A 17,987-nucleotide genomic window follows, 5' to 3' on the forward strand; every position below is an offset into this window, starting at 1 on the left:
TCACAAATTTTTATCTTTGGCATATAACGCATGATCTGGACAAACTGTGTGTGTGATTGGTTTGGTCTATGTCGCCCCCTTTAGTCTGGAACCGGTATTTATTGGGGGCGGGGTTTGGCCAACCACTTCACACACTCTGCAAATCTAATTTATGCAAATTATGGTACCACCCACTTAGTAAAGGACTGTGGCTAATCTGCATATGCACATTAGCTCTATTACCTGTTAGCAGATTAAAAAGCTTTAAAACAAAGAGGTAATACTTTTAAAGTTTTGTTCAACTGGGCATTAATATTGATATTTGATTACAAGTTAAAATTAACAGAAAATGTAAGTGTACAAAAAGTGACTGGTAAATTAAAAGCCTAATTAGACTGTTAGAAGGTTAGATTGTTAGCATAAGCTAAACATTAATAAGTTAGAACAGATAGTTATCATGTTTTCCAAATAATTATAAGTCTTAATAGTAATTAAAGTTTGAGTTTTTAAATTTTCGCACAGCGAAATGACACTTTTTTAAAATCTCTAAACCAGCGGTCGGGAACCTTTTTGGCTGAGAGAGCCATGAACGCCACATATTTTAAAATGTAATTCCGTGAGAGCCATACAATATGTTTAAAACTAAATACAAGTAAATGTGTGCATTTTATGTAAGACCAACACTTTTAAAGTACAATAAGTCTCTGAATTCTTTTTAATAACGTTGTTGTGCTGTTGCTAACCAATGATGAATAAAGTACTTCTTGGCATTAATGCGACTTCTGGTGCTGCAGGGTTTTGCTGATGGCTTTGTAGTCTGGGTGATACGTGGTGAGGTTAAGCTTCATGCAGGCGTTGAGACTTCCATCCGTTAAACGTGATCGTAGGTTGATCTTAATGTTCTTTAGATGTGAGAAAGACTGCTCACATGCATGTGTAAAGGCAAACATTGTCAGTACAGCAATACTCACACGCTGCAGTGTGTGCTATGTGACGGGAAGCGCGTTCCAAGTTTTGACAATCAGCTGGTCCGCGGGTTGAAGTTTTTTAATTTCTCCCCACTTGTGTTTGCTCGCCAACTCTGCTTGCTGTCGTGCAAGTCTTCCCAAATCTTCATCCAGTGACTTGAACTTATTCACCCACATGTCTGAGGCCTTCAGGTCAGCAGCTTGTAGCTCAGGATCTCTGACGGAGACACCGGGGCTGTAACTCAGGTCGGCCTGTCCACTGCACACTCGTGTGAATGGGTGATTAACTTAAAAAGACGAGTGCGCTCACGAAATTCTCCAAAGCGCGCTTTGAATGACTGCAGGAGATTAGATGTGAAGCCCGCTAGCTGCTGAAGATCAAGATGTTGAGCAGGGTCACTTGCTGTGCATGCATCTTTAAACTCTCCCAGTTTTTCAAAGTGTAGTAAACGACCTGTTTCAATGTCGGCGATGAAGAGTTCTAGCTTGTTTTCAAATGCAAACACTGCTTGTTGAAGGGATAAGACTGTATTTCCAACGCCTTGCATTTTCACCGTTTCATCGATGCAATTTTATCATTGCATATTAGACACACTGCAGAAGCTGCTCTCTCCACAAAGGCGAATTCCTCTGTCCATTCCTGCTGAAAAGTACGATACTCATCTTTTTTTTTCTTTTAGTCATCTTCTTCGATAAAAGGGTTTCTGCAATTAGCTAGCTGACTACTTGATTAAAAGGAGGGAAGTTTACTTCCTGACCTCACAACGACCCGTGTGCGTTACGCATTATCCAATAAAAATTTGGAGTTGTCCCGGAGGACAGCTGTGATTGGCAACCATGAACATGAGCGGTAGGAAATGAATGGATTGAAATACATGAGAATGTTTTATATTTTTAACGTTATTATTTTTTTTTTAATTAAAGATTTGTCTGCGAGCCAGATGCAGCCATCAAAAGAGCCACATCTGGCTCGCGAGCCATAGGTTCCCGACCCCTGCTCTAAACAGTAAAACGAAATCCGAAAGTCGGGTTATGGCGGAGTGTAGTTTTTTTTGACTGCACTAATAGTTCGTAAACACCACACAGGAAGTAGGAAAAGAACTACATTTCCCATCTGCCCTGGCTGTCACAGGCTAATAGCACCAGCTGCTTTCCATTGCTCTAATGAGTGATTCTACTGCTGCAACGAGACCAAATGCAACGAAAGGTAAGTTATTATTATAATTTTTTGCAGTTTATAAGCTTGTAATTTTATTTCCCTGCTTTAAGACTTTATTTATAATTGAATCACAATATTAAAGTAATTGTTATGCTAGCGGACTTTACTAGCCAGAGTTAGCACACACTTTAACCAATCTAGCACATTAGTAAGTACAATAAGTTAATAAAATGAAGTTAATATATTAAATAGACTTTGGTGGTTGTCATGTCATGTGAATATTTAGTGTTATACCGACTTCTGTAACTAGCTTCACCATGTAACGGATAGTTCGGTTATAAATAGCAGAGTCAGGCTTCCTAAATAGTTATCGATCTGAGCGCTGGATTGAGTTTAAAGCCTCTGAAATCGAGGACAGGGTGGACAGTAGTCTGGACCGAGCCCAGCTCATTAGTTCCAGTTATTAGTTTGTTATGAATCTGTAAAGCGCTGGGCGGTGGTGTGATGTGCTTCGATGTTGTAACTACAGCGCGCTCCTTTTATTCTGCGTCTCTAAACACCGCAGCTGAGCTGTGATCTGTGTGTAGAACAGGTTCTCACTCAGCACAGTTATTAGCAAGCACGGATATGGTTATTTTCTTACTCAGAACATCACTAGGGACTGAAAATCTCAATATATTAACATTTTCTTTAGAGGTAAAATGGCACGAAGGTGGAAGAAGAATAATTATAACTAGACCAGTACATTTCCTGAAGAAAATGTGAGCGGTGCTTGCCGTGGTGGAATTGGGACAGGGCGCCAATACATTCAAGAGCCGCCCACGTAGGGTGCCAATACTTTCGAGAGCCGGACAGATAGGGTGCCAATACTTCTGAGAGCTGAACAGATCGTGTGCCAATACATTTTCGAGCTGAACGTGTACGGAGGCAAAACTTTTAGAGCTTTCTCTTTAGAGGGCCAATACTTTCGAAACTCAATGCAAGTCTATGGGAAATTTTCTGACTTTGAGCTTCCGTACCGGGAATTCCAGCATTCCGATTGCTTCCAAAAGTCATAGCACACATCTCCTCAATAAGCCGATCGATTTGGCACATCACCCGTCGATCTCTGAAAAACGGCGCGGGACTAGTTACGAGCTGAAAAAAAAGTGGAAGAAGGATAATAATTATAACTAGACCGGTACATTTCCTGAAGAAAATGTGAATGGTGCTTGCGTTGGCGAAACAGGGACAGGTGCCAATACTTCCGAGAGCCGACGGCGTAGGGCGCCAATACTTTCGAGAGCCGGACAGATATGGCACCAGCACTGTTAGAGCCTGCCGGGTAGTGCGCCAATACTTTTTAGAGCCGACCTTCAAGGGCTCCAGTACTTTTGAGAGCTGGCCATGCGGGGTGCCAATACTTTTGAGCGCCGGCCGGAGAGTAATAATAATTATAATATTATTATTATTATTATTATTAAGTATGCAAGGGAACAATATTAGTGCTTTTGAAAGCACCACTAATTAAATGATCCATAGAATTAACCTGCATAAAAAATGACGATGTCTGCATAGTTTTTCTTCAAAGTGTACTTTCATTGTACTTGAAAATTGAGGTATAAAGTATTTGTCCACTTAAACATTTACATCTGACCGTTAACAATAAAAATTCTGTGCAGAGCTATCATATTTGTAGAATTTGATGTTGAATATTCGGTCACTGAATACTTCTCTCTTTCTCTCGTTGTGTATTAAGTATTGATGCTGCAAAAGAAGACGGATCTTTTGGTAGGCTGGTTAATGATGACCACAAGCACCCAAATGGCAGAATGCAGAAGACTGAAGTGGATGGAAGCCCACATCTTGGTCTGTTTGCTTTAACAGACTTTAAAGAAGGTGATGAAATTACCTACAATTACGGAGGAGGAGACTGGCCTTGGCGTAGCAAGGTATGCAGGGTATCTCCCTCTCTGTTTTCACAATTTAAAAATTATTAAAAGATAAACATTGTCTTATCCGGCAGTGTTGCGATTCATTTTTGTTGCACAACTAATTTTGTGCTTGTGCATTAACAATAAAATTAGACATTATTGTTCATCTGATCTGCTTCAGGTATTTTACTGCCACGTTTAAGCATGAACTACAAAACGTGTGTGTCTGAATGCACCGTAATTATCCCAAAGTCTTCCAAAGTATCCCATATCTAACCCTGAAATCATAAACTTAATTCCTATAGTGAAATAATTATTGTTTTTGTTGTATTGAACAGCATGTTTGCTTTCTGTTATATAATCTTGTCTGTTAATAGTTACCATACGGAGTCCCCACAAAGCATGTTTTATTCAGGTGTGTGTGATGGAGTCTTGTGATAGCTGAATAGATATGTGAATTTAGAACAGTGTCCCCATAGGTCACTTAAACCTGAACTGTGTTATTACTGTGAATTCATTCTGAATGCATCATAATTATCCCAAAGTCTTCCAAAGTATCCCATATCTAACCCTGAAATCATAAACTTAATTCCTATAGTGAAATAATTATTGTTTTTGTCGTATTGAACAGCATATTTGCTTTCTGTTGCATATTCCTCTTTTAGATTTTCCAAATGTCTATTAAATATGCAGATTATGGAGGGGGACACTGCTGAGAGCAATGGCCAGGAGAAACAGCAGCCATCACAGTCTACACCTTTTCTGGATCATAAATATCAGAATTGTGTAGTTTGCTGGCACTTTTAATCCTGCCTTTCAATCACACCTCTCCATAATTTCCGACATAAGCATCCCCTGGGACTTACTAGGTTCCCTACTGTATCTTCTCCAAGAAAACTGAGTACTCCTAGTTACTATTTGGTACATATGCACAAACTGCAGTCAGAGTTTTCATTCTTGAGACGTGAAATCTAAGTTCCAGTCTGTAAGTTGCCAGACAATAATTTCTGTCGGGTGTAAGGGTGTGTGTTTGCTATGTAACTAATGTTTATTCTTACATTTAGGTAAAACATCTACTCTGAAAAAGAGGAAGGCTCGGGAAGGAAATGAGGTCCATGCAGTGGAGAGACATATGAAGACCTTCATCATGTCATGTCGTGTCCCAGGGAAGTTGGTCTGTGAAAACTGCATTAGATCTGAGTCTTTATATCTTAAAGATAGAGACTGGCAAAGTGTCAAATTCTACGTCTATAACTGCACTGTAGCTTACAAAAGAGATATAAACAAAGATTAATTACCACTTTGATAGTAACACTTTACATCTATATTACAGATACTGTACATCATAACATCTGTAGTAATGCTTTAATAATAAGTTACATTACATCTCTAGCCTTTTACTTTGTAATGAAACACTCAGCATTTACTTCATAATAAACTAATCAGGAACAAATCAGGCATTTAAAATATCCATTAGAATCTTTACCTACACCGTTATATTGAATTAGATCAAATTGGTTTGGGCCGCCTTCTTCCAGTGGGTCCTTATGCAGGTGACTGACAAGTTCATGAATAAGCCTATTGGGCAATAAAAGCTTCCGTGTGCTACCCATTTACATGTTTAGGCTGCCTGGAATCAAAATTAGCTACCTCAACATACATTATTAAGTTGTTACTGTCACTTTTTAGCTTAGTCAGTTAAGTGGATATAGAATAAAGAAAAAAAATTATGTTTATGACATTTGGTTGTGTGTCTGTGTTTGGCTAGTATCTATATTTTTCTCAATATGTTTAACTTTGAGCTGGCTATATGTAGTAAGCACAAGTGTTATGTCAAACTTAAATGAGTCCAAGTTCATTCATGGCACATGTGAGCTTAGTAGTTGTGCACTTTAATGGGCAAATATTTGTTGTCTTTTACAGTAAAGAAGCTCAAGACTCAAGTTGTCTTTATAATGTTGAATAGACAGGGTTTTTTCATCTTACTGACAATTTTTCACTTGATTAGAGATCCAGACCAATAAACAAATCCTTCATGCAGCTAAAATATCAAAAGGATGAGTTTCTTTGTCATTTTGACTTGCCAAAATGACTGGGGATAGTGTTAATTTGTGATGCATGCCTGTGATAAATAAGTGAGGTTCAGTACAGCAAGCACCTCTACTTTCTATTCCACAAAAAATTGTATACTTTGGAGCAGGAAATGAAATGCTTCTTAGAATTATAGCCTCAAAACTAATAATAGCACTGGTAACACCTTCCTTAACAAGTTCCTAGGTTTCTCAAAAGGTTCCTCTGTTGGAAATAGAAAGCTCCAAAGAAATGTAGTCTGTTATCTATTACGTGCAGATATTGAAATTTGTGTAAGAGAGCTTTTTGATAACCAAACTTTCACTGATTGCATATTTCACAAATAAGGCTAAGAGTCCTTTGTATAAACAATTAAGAACAACTGTTCAATTTAATTTCATGAGAAGCTTAAACCTTCAAATAGAGAAAATACACATCATATCTGCTTTACAGACAGCCCTCTAAATTGGACATACTTAGTTTGTAATTTTGTATAAATAATTAGAGTTAAATTGACAACTTTGTTTTTTAAAACCATGTCCCCTTGTTGAACTACCTGATCTGTGTGTATGCAGATTAACTATGTAGTGATGTCCCCTCTACAACATGAAAACCAGTTAATTTTCTGTGTATGAAAATTAGCTATCTAGTGATGTCCCCACTACAACATGAAAACCAGTTAATTTGCTGTGCATGCAAATTAGGTCCCCATTAATGATGAGTTCTTGTTATGTCCACATTAGGTGTGAAAAAACCAAGCACAGAAATTTTGAGATTTAAATCCAGAATTTGAGATGATATGTGTTCTCAGGCTTAAATTATACATGCCTGACTTTTTTCACATCTGTAGGACCTCAGGAAAGTGGTGTCCCCACAATACATGGGTGGGACTACTGACCCCAGAATGTTATAATTACAAGAATGTCTGTGTGTGTGTGTGTGTGTGTGTGTTAAAGGTACAGGAGCAGTCTGGCTGTGCAGCTACAGTAAATGTTAATAATAATAATAATAATAGGACGTTATTTAAAAGCTCATACAGCTGATGTGATTTTTATTTAGTAGTTAATTTAACATGCTATGCTAACATGTAAACAATAAGATAATATTACCTGACGTACATTTTACACTCAATATTGTCTGTTTCTGTTCTATTTCACCAACAAAAATATTTCCAAACAAAGCCACAGCAGGTCCTGCTCCTTTTTCCTCCTAATTCCCTCATTTCTCCACGTTGGGATTAATAAAGTATTATCGTATCTCATCTTTTGTTCAAATGGGAGATTTCTTATTTATTTTATTTATTTTGTTTATTTTTAAATAGGAGACTTTTTAATACTTTTATTAAAAAATGGCTTCATGTTTCAATTATAATGAAGCATTTGTTCAAACAAAAATGTTTTCAGTCCTTTAAGGATCATTGTAACTGATGATGTTATTATTATTATTATTATTATTATTAATAATAATAATAATAATAATAATAATAATAATAATGCTGATGTGCTGTCATGTCCTCTGATTTCTGTGTGAGACAAACGCACTCATATTTCTGTTACATGGGAAACTTTAGGGTTAGGGTGCATACATACTCTGGTTTAAAAAAACAGCAGGAGATTGAGCACCAGTGACTTGACACCTACAGCTGACAAAGCTGCAAGCAGGGGTCATACCTGCGCAAGAAAACCCCGCTGGATTTAGAGTCCGACGCCTCAAAGTGATTTAAGGAAACACTAGGCTATTCTACTGGAGCGGACGGACGTGTTTGTCCGTGTTAGACCCTTCTTCAACAACAACTTTGCAGTCTCGTATATATTCTCAGGTTTCCGCACGTGGACGCCCTCTTCAGTACATTTACTTCAGTCAAGTAATTAGAGCCTTTACTAGTTTACATGAACACATTCGGACGACTTACCTTATGTCAAAGCATTTTTCTAGGATAAAACACAAGCGTGTTTGATGAATGCCAAGGTGCTTTCTTGCTCATCTGAATAGAGTTCCCTCTGCATTACGACGCAGTTTCATAACAGGCTTCAAGTTGCGCAGGTGAAACCCCAGTGTAGTTCAAGTCCAGTGCCCTTTTCTCTCTGCAGTCGCCAAGATAGTGCACACGAGTTAGTTGACACAGACCGCTGACATGCCTTGAGCAGGCTTCAAGTTGCGTAGGGGAGACCCCAGTGCATTCCAAGTCCAGTGCCATGTTCTCTTGGCCATCAGTGGAAGGGAGCATGAGACAAGACTTAAGTGCATTTCCTTGGTTCATTTATGTTCTGATGGTTTATGTTTTGATCGTTTCAATGTGCCAACCTTCTTTACCAGCCGTAATCACGATGGAGAATGAGACAAGGCTTAAGAGTGACTCCAAGGCTCATTTACGTTTTGATCGCGCATGGTTGCAAGTCTCCAAAGTGTCATGGGTCTTTTCAAATGGCTTCATGTTTCAATTATAATGAAGCATTTGTTCAAACAAAAATGTTTTCAGTCCTTTAAGGATCATTGTAACTGATGTTGTTGTTATTATTATTATTATTATTATTATTATTTTTAATAATAATAATAATCATAATAATGCTAATGCTAATGCTGATGTGGTGTCCTGTCCTCTGATTTGTGTGTGTGAGAGAAACACACTCACATTTCTGTTACATGGTAAAGAGTAAGTGTGTTATGGCTGTGTGTGTGTTTGAGGTCAGTGTTCTGATACTTCATCATTTCTCTTCCAGTCTGCGTGTGTGTAAACTGACAGAGGAAAGCTGTAGAGTTCTGTCCTCAGTTCTCAGATCAAACTCCTCCAGACTGAGAGAATTGAACCTGAGTCACAATAACCTGCAGGATTCAGGAGTGAAGCTGCTCTCTGCTGGACTGGAGAATCCACACTGTACACTGGAGATACTGAGGTACACACACACACACACACACACACACTGTACACTGGAGACACTGAGGTACACACACACACACACTCACAAACACACATCCAGTTTCCATCTGTGGTGATTGTAATTGTAGTGATGTACAGTGCATCCAGAAAGTATTCACAGCGCTTCACTTTTTCCACATTTTGTTATGTTACAGACCTTGGAGTGATTATTGACTCCAGCCTATCATTTGATGCTCATGTAGATAATATTACTAGGATAGCCTTCTTTCATCTCAGAAATATTGACTATATAATGACTGCATCGTACTCCAAAAAAGTTGGGACAGTTGACTGTTTACCGCTGTGTAACATCACCTTTTCTTTTTATAACACTTAAGTGTTTGGGTGCTGAGTGAAGACACCAGTTGGTTAAGCTTAGCAAGGAGAATTTCCCCCCATTCATCCATTATTCATTTCTTTAGCCGTGCTACTGTACGAGGCCTTCAGTGCCTTATTTTGAGCTTTATAATGCGCCACACATTGGAGGCAGGTCAGGACTGCAGGCAGGTCATGCTAGCACCAGCACTCTCTTCTTACATAACCATGCGTTTGTGGTTTGGCGTTGTCCTGCTCTGGATGGCAGCATGTGTAGCTCCAAAATGTGTACATATCTTTCTGCATTAATGATGCCCTCACAGATGTGTGTTACCCATACCATGGACACTGACACCCCCCCATACCATGGACACTGACACGCCCCCATACCATGGACACTGACACGCCCCCATACCATGGACACTGACACGCCCCATGCCATGGACACTGACACGCCCCCATTCCATGGACACTGACACGCCCCATTCCATGGACACTGACACGCCCCATTCCATGGACACTGACACGCCCCCATTCCATGGACACTGACACGCCCCCATTCCATGGACACTGACACGCCCCCATTCCATGGACACTGACACGCCCCCATTCCATGGACACTGACACGCCCCTATACCATGGACACTGACACGCCCCATACCATGGACAGTGACACGCCCCTATACCATGGGCACTGACACACCCCCATACCAACTGACACGCCCCCATACCATGGTCACTGACATGCCCCCATACTAACTGACACGCCCCCATACCATGGACACTGACACGCCCCCATACCATGGACACTGACACGCCCCCATTCCATGGACACTGACACGCCCCCATACCAAGGACACTGACACGCCCCTATACCATGGACACTGACACGCCCCTATACCATGGACACTGACACGCCCCTATACCATGGGCACTGGCACGCCCCTATACCATGGACACTGACACACCCCCATACCAACTGACACGCCCCCATACCATGGTCACTGACACGCCCCCATACCAACTGACACGCCCCCATACCATGGACACTGACACGCCCCCATTCCATGGACAATGACACGCCCCCATTCCATGGACAATGACACGCCCCTATACCATGGACAGTGACACGCCTCATACCATGGACAGTGACACGCCCCTATACCATGGGCACTGGCACGCCCCTATACCATGGGCACTGGCACGCCCCCATTCCATGGACACTGACACGCCCCCATTCCATGGACAGTGACACGCCCCTATACCATGGACAGTGACACGCCCCTATACCATGGACAGTGACACGCCCCTATACCATGGACAGTGACACGCCCCTATACCATGGACAGTGACACGCCCCTATACCATGGACAGTGACACGCCCCTATACCATGGGCACTGGCACGCCCCTATACCATGGGCACTGGCACGCCCCCATACCAACTGACACGCCCCCATACCATGGACACTGACACGCCCCCATACCAACTGACACACCCCCATTCCATGGGCACTGACACGCCCCATTCCATGGGCACTGACACGCCCCCATACCATGGACACTGACACACCCCCATACCATGGACACTGACACGCCCCCATACCAACTGACACACCCCCATACCATGGACACTGACACGCCCCCATACCATGGACACTGACACGCCCCCATACCATGGACACTGACACGCCCCCATACCACGGACACTGACACGCCCCCATACCACGGACACTGACACGCCCCCATACCACGGACACTGACACGCCCCCATACCATGGACACTGACACGCCCCCATACCATGGACACTGACACGCCCACATACCATGGACACTGACACGCCCACATACCATGACAGACGCTAGCTTTTGGATCTGACTCTGATCACAGCTTGGATGGTCCTTTTCCTCTTTGGCTCGGAGAACACGACGGTTGTTTTTCCAAAAACTATTTAAAATGTCGACTCATCAGACCACAAAACAAGATTCCAATGTGCTACTGTCCATCTTAGATAAGACCGAGCCCAGAGAAGTGGTCGGAGCTTCGGGACAATGTATGGCCTCTGCTTTACATAGTAAAGCCTTAACTTGCATCTGTGGATGCAGCGGCGAATGCTGTCGACTGACTAAGGTTTACCAAAGTATTCCCGAGCCCATGTCAGGATCTTCATTACAGACTCATGACGGTTTTTAAGACAGTGACATCTGAGGGAGCGGAGATCACGCGCATTCAATTCAATTCAATTTTATTTGTATAGCGCTTTTTACAATAGACATTGTCTCAAAGCAGCTTTACAGAATATCAACACGGTATACAGATATTAAAGGTGTGAATTTATCCCAACTGAGCAAGCCACTGAGTGGCGACGGTGGCAAGGAAAAACTCCCTAAGATGTTTTAAGAGGAAGAAACCTTGAGCGGAACCCGACTCAGAAGGGAACCCATCCTCATCTGGCTAACAACAGTTAGTGTGAAAAAGTTCATTATGGATTTATATGAAGTCTGTATGGCGTTAGGAGCAGCCGTAGTCCCAGCAGTCTCGAATTAGAGAAGATTTGAGCTCCATCCAGAGGCAGAAAGGATCTGGATCTCTAGTATCTCCATAAATTTGTGTGGGGCTCGGCGAAAGGAGAGAGGGAGAAAAAAGATTATTATGACTGCGAAGTAGTAGAACAGAATCTAGTCAGGGTAGGCTTGAGTAAACAAATACGTTTTAAGCCTAGACTGAAACACTGAGACTGTGTCTGAGTCCCGAACACTAATAGGAAGACTGTTCCATAACTGTGGGGCTCTATAAGAGAAAGCTCTTCCCCCTGCTGTAGCCTTCACTATTCGAGGTACCGTCAGATAGCCTGCATCTTTTGATCTAAATAGGCGTGGCGGATCAAAGAAAACCAAAAGGTCGATTAGATATTGTGGCGCGAGACCATTTAGTGCTTTATAGGTTAATAAAAGTATTTTATAATTAATGTGAGATTTTACTGGGAGCCAATGCAGTATTGATAATATCGGTGTGATATGGTCGTATCTTCTGGTTCTAGTTAGGACTCTAGCAGCTGCATTCTGGACTAATTGGAGCTTATTTATATTCCTACTGGAACATCCAGACAGTATGGCATTACAGTAATCTAATCTAGAGGTGACGAATGCATGAACTAGTATTTCCGCATCATGTAGTGACAATATGTTTTGTATTTTAGAAATATTTCTGAGATGAAAGAAGGCTATCCTAGTAATATTATCTATATGAGCATCAAATGATAGGCTGGAGTCAATAATCACTCCAAGGTCTTTAACTGCTGTACATGATGAAACAGAAAGACCATCCAGAGTAACCATGTGATCAGAAAGCTTACTTCTAGCTACACGTGGGCCTAATAAAAGTATTTCTGTTTTATCAGAATTAAGTAGAAGGAAGTTAATTAACATCCAATGTCTAATGTCCTTTACACAATCCTCAACTTTACTAAGCTTCTGTCTGTCCTCTGGCTTCGCTGAAACATACAGCTGTGTATCATCAGCATAACAGTGGAAGCTAATTCCATGTTTACGAATAATTTGACCTAGGGGTAGCATATATAAAGTAAAGAGCAGTGGGCCTAAAACAGAACCCTGTGGAACTCCAAAAGTAACCTCAGTACGCATGGAGAATTCACCATTTACATCTACGAACTGATAACGATCGGTCAGATAAGACCTGAGCCAGGAGAGGACTTTTCCCTTAATACCAACAACATTTTCTAATCTATCAAGTAGAATAGTGTGATCTATAGTATCAAAAGCTGCACTAAGGTCGAGTAACACAGGCAGCGAGACACAACCCTGATCGTAGGTCAGTAGAAGGTCATTTACTACTTTAACTAACGCTGTCTCTGTGCTATGATGAGGTCTAAATCCTGACTGATACATTCCATGAATGTTATTCCTATCTAAGTACGAGCATAACTGCTTTGCTACAACCTTTTCTAAAATCTTAGAGATGAAGGGGAGATTTGATATTGGTCTATAGCTGGACAATTGAGACGGGTCAAGATCAGGTTTTTTAATCAAGGGTTTAATAACTGCTAGAAGTGGTTCAGAAGTGGTTTTATGCCTCGCCCTTTACGCACCGAGATTTGACCGGATTCCTTGAATCTTTTAATTATATTGTGCACTGTAGAAGGTGAAATGACCAAAATCCTACCGATTTGTCTTTGGGGAATGTTCTTCTCAAAGTGCTGGATTATTTGCTGACATATCTGTTGGCAGATTGGCGAGCCTCGACCCGTCCTTACTCTTGAAGGACTCCGCCTTTTTTGAAGACTCCTTATATATATATGATTAGACGATAATTAGACCTCACCTGTTTCACATCGCCGCCTTCTTTCAACTCGTCACATCGCTATTAATCCTAAATGACCCCTGTCCAAACTTTTTTGGAACGTGTTGCAGCATCAATTTCAAAATGAATGTTCATCTTCCAGAAACTTTGCAGTTGATTAGGTAAAACATCAAATACCTCGTCTTTATGTTTTTTGTTTAAATACAAGTCAATGTACATTTACAAATGACTCCTCATTGTTTTATTAGCATTTTCCAGACTGTCCCAACTTTTTCGGTATTGGGGTTGTCTAATGCCATGTTGGCTCGAATTTAGCCTATTACCCAAAAACATTTAAAACTTAACTTAGAAGCCAATACTCACATCTACCTCTGAGCCCAGTTGGAGATAGAAAAAAGACACCAGCCGTGAGTGAGAAGAAGCAAGGGTCCAGCTTTGTTTCATTCCACCACACGAGATCCACACCGATGAGAATTCTCAAAAGTGATCCCAATACCCTGAGCTTAAGCTCCAGTATTTATACTGTATTTACACACTAGATAACCCATAGGTTTCCAGAAAAGGCCTATTTCACTTACCCATAGAACTGAAACCAGGGGTTTTAATTTACACATAAAATCAGAACTCAGGCATTTCCAACAACCCAGGAAACAAAAACCCAGAGTTTCTAGTTACCTAGGTTCTCAAAAACCAGGATTCTCATTTACCTAGGTTCTCAAAAACCAGGATTCCCATTTACCTAGGTTCTCAAAAACCAGGATTCTCATTTCCCTAGGTTAAAAAAATGACGTAAGCAAGACGACTAAACAACCGGGAGGGACCTTGGTCTTATCGTTATCTCGAGGGGGGGCAGCCACCCTTATAACTGGCTTTCTTCATGGTTCTCTAAAAATTAAGGCTTTCCTTGCGAGACGAGAATCTTCACCATCTGAATCATGAGTAAGTTATATTTTCCTTTTTTTTTCCTGTATTTCTCGTTTATAATTTATTTTCATATTTGCACTATATTTCTTAGTTTATATATATTTATACTACTTGAAAAGCGGTTTACTGTACTTCCAACTTCTTAATATCATTACAGTTCTACTGTCCTGCATATCCTACTATTCTGTTTTTTATAGAGTTTCTCTATTACTATAAGATATTATTAAAGTTATTCATGTGTGTTTATGTATGTTGTGTCTACTTGCCCGCCCTTGACTGCACGAGTGTGTGTGTGTGTGTTTTTAGCACTCCTCAGCTCGTGCACTTCTTTTTGACTTTTTTTTGACTATTACTGCTCTTAAATTGCTCGTAATTCCAATCCGCCTAATCCCGCTTCTATGTGTCTAGGTGCCGGTGCCCGTCGTCAGTCCCCTCTCTCTCCGTTACTGGACCTGGATCAGGGTTTGGACCTGGATCTGGACACTCATTACCAGCTTGTGCATCTCACTGCTGATATCATGATGCTACTTAACTATCTTCGCAGCACCCCCCCCCAAGAATGGAGATCCGGGGTTCCCCCCTCTTCTTCGGTACAGAATCTGCCCCACGAACGTGCGTGTTGACGCCTCTACACAGTCAGACCCAGAACCCCCCTCCAGCTTCCAATCCGAGGATGATGATGATGTCTTCTCCGATCCGGGCCCCGACCATCCGTCCCTCTTCTCACCCACCAGTCCGCCCGACTCTCAGTGGTCCACTCACTTCACCCACCCTGATTTCCCCATGTCCCCAGGACGCACCCCATTTTCCTCCCCCTCTTACTCTCCTCCAGACTACGCACCCACCCGTCCTGTGAATTGCCAATAAAATTACATTTTTACTCATACTCAATCTCCCTCGTGTTTATTTCATGTCATTTTTATCCACAACATTTCCCTCCTCTGAGGCTATGAAGCCTCATACAATACTTTAATTAAGCATGGAGGAACTGATTCTGCCGCACCCCATGGCCGTCCCCCGCTAGCTGTCGGAGGATTACTCTAACGAGGCCATAATCCCTGCGCCCGTCCCCGTTCTCAAATGGGTCCCTTAAATTAACCACTTCTACGCAACACTGATCCGAGACATGTGTAGATGTACCTCGTTATAACTCTTAACCCTTAACTTACTTCTCCTTTTATATATATATATATCTCATTTTGAATCTAACTACTTTGATTATACCCTACATCGATTATAAGTGTGATTAACTGAGTTTCCCTAATCATTCATTACTACTACTACTGCCGTACGTATGAGTGGCCACTACAGTAACTAACTACTTGATCTACACGTCCCTATCTTTCTCAACTAGGCCTGTCAGCCCACAGTTTTGTATTTGTCGGGACCTGCAGGTTCTTGCTCCCCCATCAAAAACCAAACCCCAGTGTTTTGCAGTCAGGGGTGGGCGAAAAAACCTCTTATGAGGAAAAATTCCCACCCGGCCAGCACTATGTGCTCGGCAGCACCATTATACTTTTCTGTGCCTGATTGCGTCACATCACAAACATTTTATAACATTTTATAACAATACTTGACAGTCTGTTGTATGCAGTATCTCTCTGTATGCTGGTTGTCTTCAGCTCAAGCACTTTACGTACTGTAGAGAGCCACCCTTTGGGGAGAGGTTAGGCTAGCACGTACACCCAGGGTATGGATCTTCACATCTTCTCATCCTGTCTGCCACAGAGCAGACCCCCCGTTGACGCTTCGTACCGGACCTTCACGTGTTCCCCACCATCTCGTCATTGGAGGATTGAGCATCCTCCAGGGGTTGCATGTTCTAGTCCGCTGCTTCTAGTCCGCTGCTGCCCTGTAGTCAGCCTTCTCTCGCGGCTCCGGGACTCCCACCTCCGGGTGAACACCTCCGAACACCTCCCCCCGTTGAGGCGGTGACGCCTCACACATAACACTGATAACACTGCACTTAGCTGTGTTCCTGTGAATATATAGCTCCATACATAATAGTTAGTGGTCTTATATATGTTTTCCGATTCATCTGCAATTACTCCAGCGGCCGTCCATCATAAGGAACAGACACAGACATGGGTCGACCCATAAGCATTTCATGCGGTGTTAGATACATATTGCTGTTAGTCTGCATGTGATAGGTCATTAGTGCAAGAGGTAGAGCATCTACTGAAATACGTTTAGTATCAGCACAAATTGTATCCAACACAAGTCAGGGTATGCCAGACCTATCCCTGGTCAAGGAAAAAAAAAAATAAATAAATAATCTTGAGCACACTTCAGGTGACCCTCCATCGTTGCCTGCAAGTACAGAGATCATTCCTCTACCTTCCCCCTCGCACACTGGCTAAGATCATGGGCAGCTGTAATACATACAGCAAGAAGTGCAGTCAGAATTCAATTAAACTATTTGTTTGATAAGTGGCGTTCCAAAGGGTTTTTTTCTTCCCTAGAACCTTATTGCATTCAAACAACTCCAAACAGACGACACAATCCATGGGCCTAAACGTCAGTATTTATATTTTTTAACAATTCTATCCTTTTGTTCTAGCCAATTGGGCAGAACAGGGTGTTCATAATGTTTCTGAAATTTCCGATCCGAAACTTTTAAGCTCAAGGAAATACGAATTTCGGTTGGGCAATCGTGAGTGTTCTCAGTGTCTGGCTCCACAGAATTCAGAATTAATTACACCATTACAACACTACAGCTGGTAAGTTAGGCACACTAACAGGTTTAAGAATTTTAGTTCGGGTGGCACATCGATTAACCCCATATCATGTTCTTTCAAAATAGAAATGACCTGGTGTGATAAACGTAAGATCGATGTGTGAGAGAGCAATTTTCCCAATGATCCGCACTAAGAGAGCATCTCCAGCCTGGCAATCCTTGTGCCACCAAATCCATTGTTTTCAATACATAAATTTCAGCCCTGTAAGCGCCCCATTCTCCTGAGCCGGGACCCCCCCAGCAGCACCCAACCCCTTCAGTCACATGTAAGACACAGTCTTTGTTGTAGTTTTGCCAGCCATAGTTCAGGTGCAAAGCATAAGTTCATTCAATGTCAGGCTTGTCCAAAGAACACCTGGATCTCAGGATGTTGTCCTGTAGTGAACAATCAGTGATCCACTGCAGACCATACTTGATGACGTCCAGGAACATTTGTTGTGCTTTTATGGGGCGGAGGATGACCCCAATCATGTCCTGACGGCCTTGGGAGCGTGCAAGGGAGTCTATGACCACAGAGGAGTACACCACAGGGGAGCCCACAGCCCCCGAAGGAGACGCTTCCAGGTGTACTACCGATCACAACTGCAAAACCCATCATTAAATGTTCAATTTATGCATCAGATCTAGGCCTTAAAACAGTGAATATTTATCGTGATTTACTATACCCTGATTTTAATAAAGCAGGA

The 17,987-nt window shown here is 41.9% G+C and overlaps 1 protein-coding gene and 1 long non-coding RNA gene across 3 annotated transcripts in view; both read left to right on the top strand.

The window, feature by feature from the left end:
- LOC128630123 (NACHT, LRR and PYD domains-containing protein 12-like) overlaps positions 1 to 15,450 on the top strand; it is a 111,781-nt gene extending 96,331 nt beyond the window's left edge. For both annotated transcript variants that reach the window (XM_053678696.1, XM_053678697.1), the window contains 2 exons: positions 8,810 to 8,983; positions 14,973 to 15,450. In XM_053678696.1, coding sequence (XP_053534671.1) covers positions 8,810 to 8,983; positions 14,973 to 15,078 — 280 coding nt within the window. In that variant the 3' untranslated portion in view covers positions 15,079 to 15,450. The remainder of the gene's footprint in view (positions 1 to 8,809; positions 8,984 to 14,972) is intronic.
- LOC128630182 (uncharacterized) lies at positions 1,669 to 7,350 on the top strand. Its single transcript, XR_008394552.1, has 3 exons — positions 1,669 to 2,154; positions 3,845 to 4,037; positions 5,084 to 7,350. It is a non-coding gene; the product is annotated as an uncharacterized LOC128630182 (long non-coding RNA).
- Positions 15,451 to 17,987: the final 2,537 nt, after the last annotated feature.

Source organism: Ictalurus punctatus, unplaced genomic scaffold (assembly GCF_001660625.3).
Source record: "Ictalurus punctatus breed USDA103 unplaced genomic scaffold, Coco_2.0 Super-Scaffold_100046, whole genome shotgun sequence".
NCBI lineage: Eukaryota > Metazoa > Chordata > Actinopteri > Siluriformes > Ictaluridae > Ictalurus > Ictalurus punctatus.